At 45.4% G+C, this 9900-nt stretch overlaps 1 protein-coding gene across 1 annotated transcript; it reads right to left on the reverse strand.

Moving 5' to 3' along the window:
• Positions 1 to 914: 914 nt before the first annotated feature.
• Positions 915 to 9256, reverse strand: PSMB2 (proteasome (prosome, macropain) subunit, beta type, 2). Its single transcript, XM_008950288.1, has 6 exons — positions 9246 to 9256; positions 8827 to 8978; positions 8205 to 8275; positions 3579 to 3741; positions 2041 to 2090; positions 915 to 1140 (listed from the first exon to the last, which is right to left on the reverse strand). Exons 1-6 carry the CDS (start codon positions 9254 to 9256, stop codon positions 1033 to 1035), a joined length of 555 nt encoding a protein of 184 aa, XP_008948536.1. The 3' UTR covers positions 915 to 1032.
• Positions 9257 to 9900: the final 644 nt, after the last annotated feature.

The following is a 9900-nucleotide window of genomic DNA, read 5'->3' on the forward strand; positions in this document are numbered from 1 at the left end:
GGAGTCTTCTTCCAGGCTTATTCAAACAGAAGGTAGGCACCCAAAGAGAGCACTTTAAAAGGCTAACTCTTTCAATGCAAATTCAGGTAGGGAAGCAGCCCCAGTGAAGAATCACTTCTGGGCAGACTGCAAGTATCTGCCACGTGGTAATTCTCTGAAGCTGCTCTGTGAATGGAGTTTTTAGACAGAGGCATCATCTAGAACCCAGACAGACCAGGGATTATTCTCATGGAAACAAAAGCTCTAGCTAGTTGAGTAATGCAAAGATTTAGCAAAACTGCTGCAGTTTCATTTCTCATTGAATTGCTTTTGTGTACTTTTAAATACAGAGACATCAATTAAGAAAAAAATCACACAATTGATACATCAGTTTATACTTAAAACACTTAATGCAGTTATGAGCCTACTGTGCCAGCAGAATACTCCTTCCCAGCAACAGAACCATGGCCAGGTGAGTTAGAAGTGATAGCAGCATTTTAAAATCCATCCTACTTCAAACACTCTTCTTTCACCTTTCACTTGGATGAGATTGAAACAAAGTACAACAAAAGCAAATTAAGTCTTTGAAAACCTGATTACTATTGTTTTAGAAAGCAAACACTGGTAAAATCTTCAGAGTAAAGTAGATGATTAAACACTTGTCATGTGCCTGCTGACCTCCAATGATGAGAGCTGATCATGGAATGTATTGGGTTGGAAGGGACCTCTAAAGGCCCACACAATGACAGCACATTGTCATCTAGAATATGCAGTACCAGTTTTTCCCACATGTAAGAAAACATAAGAAAGGAAGGGGAGGTCACTAACCTGAGTGTGCACCCACTAACAGTGAATCAAGTTTCACCTTCACTATGGAACAATTCACTGAAACACTCTCAGGAAGGATCAGTGGAGTAAAAAGATAAAACTGGCTACATAAATGTCAATCTTTATTTGATCTCCCAGGGCAGTACATTACTTGTGTGCTTCAAATGAATAGAAAAAAACCAAAAATGAACAAAGAAGAAGACTGCTGAAGAAAGATCTCAGGGGTTAGGACATGGCTTTTGGGAGGGGTATGTTCTCCACTTCATGGATGCCATCTTTGTCAATGAACCGGGCCTTGAAAGAAGCCAGGTTCAGGATGAAACGTTTCTGAAGCTGTTCAACAAAAGACAAAAAGACAAAAGAATCAGATTCATTCAAAGCCTGGATAAAGAGGAGAGCATGATTTAAGGGATATGGTGTTGTACATCAACATTTCCATCCTGGTTCTAGCAACCTGGAATATTGGGAACTGGAGTGGCTTTCTCACTGCTCAGGAATCAATTAGAGCAAGTTTATTCTCTTCTAAGACTATCCCTGTTAGACAAGTCTAGGCTAGAGATGCAAAATACAGCAGCCTGTTAGCAAGGAAGTAATTTAAGCAGAAGCCTAGAGTGGGGTACAACTTCAGGCACAAAGCATATGTATCAAAAAGATACTTCAAACAGAATCTCTTTAGGAAGTAGTTCTTCCTGATGTTTTCCCAGATGTTTCATCCCAGTAACATTCAATTCAATCTCTTAAAAACAAAGATAAGGAATATTGTCCTGCAATAAAAGCCTTGGGAATCTGCAAGGTTACGTTTCCACTAGAATTGATCGTGAACTTTAAGGTCAAATCTTTACCTCAGTGAGGTAGCACTGAGGAGAGGCTGGAGGAGAAGCACATTTAGAAGTGTAACACCAGTAACAGCAGGGAGCTCACGTTACATTCAGAGAAACAGAAGAGCAAGAGTCAAACACTGCATCAGTATCATGCTAAGCATGGAAGAAGCAAAAGAAAAGCAGTTCAGCTTCAAGTTTATGTTCTGAAGGACATGAACCATGCTAAGACAACACAAGTGCCCACAAATCCTTTTCCTCAGTAGCTATTCCACATCTGGTCAACGTGCATTTATTACCCCTCCTGGCAAAGACAGCAAAAAAACCCCACAAGAGGAACAGGAAAATATCAGCAAATGAATGCAAACAAACATTCCTTTCTGAGGAGCATAAGGGCCTAAGTTTGGCAACTCACCTCCTCTAGACATTTTTTTAGGAGCTCCACAGCTTCCTCACGTGTGATACCTGAAAGGGGAAAACATCCACAGATTGAATTAATTAGAGGCCATCTCTCTCCACAGAAACTTTATTAAATTTAAACAACTTTTCAGCTGAGCACCAAAACCTCTCCTTCCCAGCTCCCAGCAAACACTTTCCAGATGCAGGAGGCCGCCCCGCCCCGCGGCCCTCGCGCTCCAACGAGCCATTGAGAATGGATTTGTCACACTGAGGGGGAAGCAGGATGAATTCTGCCTCCCACGGCCGGGGCCGGGGCTGGGAGGGGTCTGGCCACCTCCCTCTCCCCCTCCCCACCTCTACTGCAGGCTGGAATCGGCTCCATCTGCCCCCAGCCGGCTGCCAGCCAGTGCCAGGAGGCGGGGGGTGGTTTTAGTGCTGGGCTCCCTGCTGGGTATTAGTTTTGATAATGGGAAAGGCACGTGTGTGCTGCCCCTGCTATTCACACCCACTGGGAGAAAATCCAGTGCTCTACAGGGGTGACAAGCCATGACAATGCACTGCAGCTCACTCTTTTCCTCTGTTCACAAGGAATGGTGAAAATGGAGCAGTACAGTTGTCAAGGGACAGGACTAGGAAACAACTAAGCTCTGTGGATCTCACAAAACTGGCTTCTAGAGTTTGTTCCATTCCTTTTGCTCAGGCAAAAGTCCCACTAGACTAAAATTGTCAATTTATAGCTACACCTCTTGCAGGAGATGGATGAAAGTATTACTAAGTGAACATCTCTGCTCTGAGATGAAACTCAACCTTGCACACAGGGGTAAAGCAGTTCTGTAGCTAGAGCCAAAGATGTCAGGTTAACAATACCCCAAGCTTTGCACATTTCCTTGTCTGGAAAGTGGGGATGGGGCTGTGTTTACTCCTTAGCAGTGTAAGAACTGGCTTGTGAGCCTAAAATTAAAACCTCAGACAGGCACAGACATGTCCAAGAACTATGATCAACAGCTCCCACATGCAGAAAACTGTAAACCAAAGCAACCAACCTTCACCACCACCACTTCAGAGCACTGAGGACAATCCTGCTAGGAATATCATCTCACTTGGATGTTTTCATTAGATCACACAGAAAGGCAACCCAAGACATGGAGCAAGAGGATGTGGGGCTGCCCTCTGAATATTGACTCTCTGGGATAACGTACATGTCATAGCCAACAGAGCAGCAAATAGAAGATAAAGTTATCAAAATGTTATTTATTAAAACCAGACTTCTAGCAGCTAATGGTCCAGGAAAGGCTACTCATGTTTTGGAATAAATTGAAACTTCCTTCACTTACAGTCTGTTATGCTTCAAACAGGAAAACACTCGAAGGAGCTGAGTAGTCTCACATTACATCTCAGCAAAGACAGAAGGCAACCGTTAAAGCCACGTCTGCTCTCACAGAGTCCAACCCAGCTCTGTGCTGGACCACCTGACCCAGCAGACGTCAGCCTCTCAGATTAAGCCTTTAATTAGTCGTTAACAGGAGGATTTTCCTCCCCAGTGTCTCCACTCACCTGGCTTGTAGTAGCGGTCGAGGATGCTGAGGGTGAGGAAGGCCCCGTACCCGTGTGCCGCGAAGGGCGCTTTCGCCAGCGCCGCCAGGTAGTCCATGTAGTAGAGGGCAGGCCCATCCTCATCATCATAGCCAGCCAGGAGGAGGTTCACGTGGTAGGGGGTCTGCAGACAGAAATGGTGCTTGGGTTAGGCAGCCAGCCCCAAACCTCGGGATCCCAACTGCCTCTGAGCAAGTTCTGCGCCCCCAGGTCTGCCCGCGGGAGATGAGGGCTCTGCAGCTCAGTGTGACCAGGCTGCTGGGAGGAACAGATGAATGTGCAAATAAAAACACAAAACTCACCTCTCCTGAAAACTGCTGGGGAGGTTTGGGTTTGGATTTTGTTTTGTGTTTATTTTCAGGTTTTGTTTTTTTCTTTTTTTTTTTTTTAAGCTTTCACGGCACATTCAAACTGAAGAAAATTTCAATTATCTTTTCACAGCAGATTCTTTCATCTCAGCCTAAAACTTGTGGGTTTTTACTGTCAGCATGTGAACACAACGTGAGCATTTTGCAGCCTGTAAGAACCTCTCTGTTAATTTAACACGCCCTTTCCCCAGTCACACTGTCAACCACAGCCCATTTTAGCACATGGGAACGCTCACACACAGCACCAACAGTCACACACAGTCTTACACTCTCTTGCTAATTGGCAGTTAGATTTTTATTGAAGGTATCAAGTTTGATCTTTAATATTGGGCTAAATCTGACCAAGTGCATGAAGATCTAAGGAACTGGTTTCTTTTTACTCCACGCTACTTAGATACTGCAACATGTCAGCAGCACTTCTAGCAGCACAGAGAAGCTGCTGTCTTCTCTGATTCCTGTTTATGACTTCACCAAGAGCCTATAAAATATGGTTGAGAAATATCTACAGCTTATCCAAAGAGACCAGGTCACTGCATTAACATAACCATATAGTTCTCCTGCACTCAGCTCCCCAGCTGCTTCAGGTTCAGTGTTCCACCACAAGGATTACAGATGTCCCTGTACATCATCTTCCAAGGTGTGTACTTCATAAGACCATGAAACATGCATGTACTCTATTTTTAAATGTAGGCTCAGAATTGGAATTGTATTTTTTTTTTAAATAGCTTTTATGCACTTCCAGTATTTTCATATTTACATAATGTTTCTTGTTAAGTTAATCATACTAACAGGATATCTCTTAAACACTGGAAAACCTACACCAACAAACCAACAAAATAAGGAAAAAACAATGATGCAACTAACAACAGATTAAATAAGCAAATAATTTCATCTGAAAGCTAAAACATTATCATGGGAAAAAGTGAATTTTGATACTAAGCACAGCGAATTTACACTAAAATAAGCCCCAAAATCACAGGATACTGTATTTTTACTTTCACCACACAGTAAACCAGAATAAAGCAGACTACAGAGATATATTTATCAGACATACCACTGTAAATTCTGTGATTTGATCTTCAAAGCATCCAAGAATATTTGGAAACTAGTTACCACACAGCTGTATTCAGTTAATTAGCCCGTATTTCATCATTTATTTATTCTGAAACATCACACACGTTGATATTTAAGAGCCATGACATGAGATCACTCAAATTATTGTGACTTTGAATTGCCACCATTGGCATACATCAGACATTCAACCACAAGCCAGCTGTGTTACCCAGACTTGAACAAATCTGCTGCTTCTCAGTTGGAAGTTCTCCTGCTAATGGTCTGAGACAATTTCTCAAACCTCAAATATCAGTGAAGTGTCCCCTGTGTCTGAACTCTTCAGAAGGCTGGTGAGATTAAAGGGCTACCAAATGAATGGACGACTGATGCTCCAGGAGAGAGGATGTTTTTACTTCCAAACTTACTTCCTATGAGAGGCAGTATTTCTCATCCCAAGCAGCTTTGCACTTGCTGCTGTTTGATTTGAAATAACCACAGCAATTAAGAGGGGTGTGAAATTCTTCAGGATGCTGCAGCTGCAGGGCAGAGCTGTGAGGAGCACAGGGGGCAGCGGGAGGCAGGGCGGTGTCACGGCCTGACAGCTGCTGGAAGCCAAAGCCACAGCAAGGGGGCAAGAGGAAGCACCCTGCCAAGTGTGGACAGGCAGGGAGGGGCTGCCAGTGCTCCTCTGGACTCGGGCCAGACCCTGTCACCTGCAATTCCACCGAGCAGCAGGAGCAGGACCTGAACCTCACCGTGGCTGGAGGGGCAGGGGTGGCTGCTGCTGTCACCACCACCACACAGCCTCAGCAGTGGGTTAAATGCACTAAGCACACAGCTCAGCAGGTGCACCAGTGAGGGGCTGGAGCTGGGACCAGTGGAACCAGAGCACTGCTCAGCAATGCAAGAGCCAGCTGGCTCCAAACAGTTTCTAGGTTTGCCTCAACTGCAATATAAGCAGGATCACAGAATGGTTTGGCTTGGAAGGGGGACCCTGAAGATCAAATCAACAAAAGTTCTTCTCAGATCCTACTCTGGAGCATAAACTCCATATTTTAAAAAGAGAAATGTCATGAAAAAACACAGCTTCAAGCATTCAGTAGAAGCAAAGAGCACAGTAACATGATGGCCTCAGGTTCCAAGCCCAGGGTCACTACGCTCGATGCTTTCCACAGAAGGAATGACTTCAAGCCATTGGCTCACAACAGCCATCCCCAAGGCAGCAGGAACCTGGACTACACGAGACACAAGGTTCATACATGAAATCCAACTAGAAAACACAAGGGGGGATGCAGATGGTGATTAATGCAGAACAAGCTCTGTTCTGGGCTGGGTCACGACAAAATACAATGCCTGAGAAAGCACTTTGCCACTTTTCCCTCCAACTTTTTACTTCTAAATGTTTTTCCCCACTCCTAACAGGACATGGTGGCATGCTTTACCTTCTCATTTTGTATTTTGATCATCCATGTAATTAAATTAGTAGCCTCCAGGAATCCTATATATGCAATTTAAATAGTCACAGAGAGTGTTAATCCTTCTGGTAACCCACAAATCAACAAAAAATGTAACAAAACGTGGGGGGAAAAAAAAGATTGTGATGGCAAGGTTTGTATCCTCAAATTCTCCATCCCACAAACAAATCATTAAGCACAATGAAAGAAAAAGAGCTCTCCCTACAGTGCAGGGATCAGCACAGTGACGGCGGTGTCAGAGTGCGCCGTGCCCCGGGGCGCTGCCATCTGCAACAGCACAGGGCTCTGCCTCCACTCAACAAACACATCTGCCTCTGCCAGTGTCCTCCCCACTGTGCTGCCCATCTGGAGCAGGTGAGCTGGAAGGCAGGCGTGGGCTCAGGAAGGCACAGGGAGGATCAGGCCTCAAGGGACACGGCACGCGCGACAGCGCCGCATCAGCGCCACATCCTGCTGGCCAGCTTCACCAGAGAGCCTGACAAATTACTCCTGTTAGAGGCACTTCAGATGCTACACAAGGAGTAGCTGCTGTTGCTTAAGTGGGCAGGACATTTGGCATTGCACTCACCTACACCATCTGTGCAGGTCAGATGCCCCTGAGAGGAGCCAGCAGCACCAGGCAGCCGACAGCCACCTGGGCCAGGCACCAGCATCACTCCTTCACAGCGACCTCAAAAACTGCTCAGAGTTCCACAGCACAGACACAGACCTCCCCAATCCCACCTGAGCACGAGCTAAAGCAAGCAGCAGCACTGCCAACCATCACCCACCAACCATGCTCAACCCATGTAGCTGCCCCAAGTCTTTGAAACCAGAAGCATTTGGTTCCTGCACCAAGAACTTGCTGCCTTCAGCTCCTGCCCAGGTCAGAAATGAGAACAATGATCTCAGGCTGTTCCTGCAGGTGAGTTCTTGAAGGGTCTGGGTCTCCTTCTACACCTGTGTAATTCTCAACAATACAGCCCTGATGTTCATACTGGCTTTTATTTGCTGCCATAAACCAGCACTTCAGGCTGCACAGTGTGCTGTTAGAACAGCAGCATCATTTATCCCACACCCTACCCCTGGCAGAGATGTTCACCTTTGTTCTCAACATCCCACTCCTCCTCCTCCTCTTTCACATAAAACATTGAGAAGAGGGCTCACAAAATGCTTCCTAACCTTGGCTCTTTCAAAGCCTGACTGCTCCTCACATCTTTCCACACTTTCAAAACATTACCATGAGAGAAATCAGTAACTGCAATTTAGAAACTTGAAACTACAGCCCCAGCTTGGATTGGGCTCTTACCAACAGCCTCGTGTTGCTGTTTACAAAAGGGACTTGTTTGGCTAAGCACATCAAACAGCTTTGCTCTATTAACTCAGAGCTTAAACGGATTCAGAGCATTTGCATGAAGACTGACAACCTTATCTCATGCCAAAGAGGCTTAATTCACTCCACTGTCTGCAGCCTTTGACAAAGTGTTTCTTGGGCCTGAGGCTGGAATCTGAAGCCTACAGTTGTATCAGTTATTGATAAATTATGGGATCAGTTTTTTAAAGGAGCAAAACAAGTTAAACACAACATCCTTTCAGCCAAGTGAGTTGACCACTCCAGCCAGCAGCTGCTGCCTTTTTTCACCAGACTCCATCACCTGAAAACAGGATTTTTTCCCTGTAAGCCCTTCCAGGATCTCTCAGCTGATACTCACTCGACTGCGCAGATAGTCAGCCAGGTTCCGGCGTGTGAAGTTTGCAGCTGCAGTAGGGGACAACTCATAACCTGGGGAAGAAACGTGTGCATGTCATAACACTACAAAGCCAGTCATGTTTCACTTCCTGACTTCCCATTCTTATTTTGAAATAAGATATTCTTGAGTGACAAAATGTTGTGCCACTTGTGTAGTTCCAGTTTACTCTGAAAGCATTAAAGGAACCCTCAAGATCCAAACAGCTCCTCTCTGCATAAGCCACTAAAATACACAGCTTCAAAAAATTCAAATACTGAGGGCACACAGCCTGGATTTCTCAGTCTGGTGTATCAGGAAAACTGGTAACTGTTATCATGTAGTGGATATATTAAGAGAAGGATTTTTATTGTGTCATTTACATTATAAACAGGTTAGCTGGGTTTGGATAAAGCTCTTGGCTGATACTATATAATTTGATTTCTTCATCCTGCCTTCACTACCATCTCTGCTTGGCACTAAAACCACACAAACCCTTACAGCTAGAGGAGCTCTGAGGACAGCACTTTCCCCCCACATTCAGCTGTGAACTCGACCTGCTGCTAACTCTGCTTCCCAGCCACAGAGACCCTTCTCCTCCACCCACCGTTGCGCATCTTGTAGAGCTGAACGTTCTTCTGGATGTACTCTGCAAACTGGACAGTGTCCCCAGCCTCCCCAACACACAGCAGCAAGATCTTCTCACTCATCTTGAACATCTTGTCATGGTCTGTGCAAAGAAAAATAACATTTAGAGCCCTGATCACGAGGAAGAATGAATTATTTTGCCAGTATTGTAACACACCACGACTCCTTTCAGAAGAGACTCAGGTAACTACACCAGAACCTGGAGCACCCCCAAAGAAGTGTCCCTAAGCCAACCCCAACACTCAGCTTCTCACAGCTGGTGGCACAGCACACAGGGCTAGTGACACACGTGGTCAGCAGAGCAGCCTCCTCATGCTTCCCTGGGGAGGGGAGGGTTCCAGGGGCACACAGGGCCGTGGCTCAGCCCCAGCCACTCACCTTCTCCCCATGGCCACTGGGACAAGAGGAGAATTTAGTCCAGCAGAGACAGAGTGGCCCAAAGTGCTTCCCTGGGGAGGGTTCCAGGGGCACACGGGGCCGTGGCTCAGCACCAGCCACTCACCTTCTCCCCACGGCCACTGGGACAAGAGGAGAATTTAGTTTATTAAACAGCACTGAATAATCTCTGCTGCAAGACAGGTCTGCAGAGTCACCATCTTCTCAGGCAACTTCAAGAGCTCCTGAAGTTCCCAGCAGCTGCAGGGGTTGAGTGCCCAGGGAAGGCCCCTGACACTGATCAGCCCTTGCAATCAATTTACCAATTAAAGCAAGTATTAGTAAATGCCAATATTCTAAACAAGACACCTGACATCTGGCAGTTCTCCCAAAAAACAAATAAACCCTCCATCCTATTTTCCTTGAAGTTTATCAATAAACCTGCCTGGAACCAACATTAACTTACAAAACATGGTTTGCAGTGATGACATCTGCATTTTGTACTTGCCACCACCTTTCACAGCCATCTTTCTAACACACTCCAATTGACTCTTACAGACCTAAAGTGAAATATTTTAGGTAGAAGCACTGTTATAACATTCATCATTTTATGGGACGTTTGTCAATCCTGCAATCTACAACCTAAAAAAAAAAAAAA

The sequence above is a fragment of the Merops nubicus genome, unplaced genomic scaffold, assembly GCF_000691845.1.
Source record: "Merops nubicus isolate BGI_N331 unplaced genomic scaffold, ASM69184v1 scaffold36700, whole genome shotgun sequence".
In the NCBI taxonomy this organism is placed as follows: domain Eukaryota; kingdom Metazoa; phylum Chordata; class Aves; order Coraciiformes; family Meropidae; genus Merops; species Merops nubicus.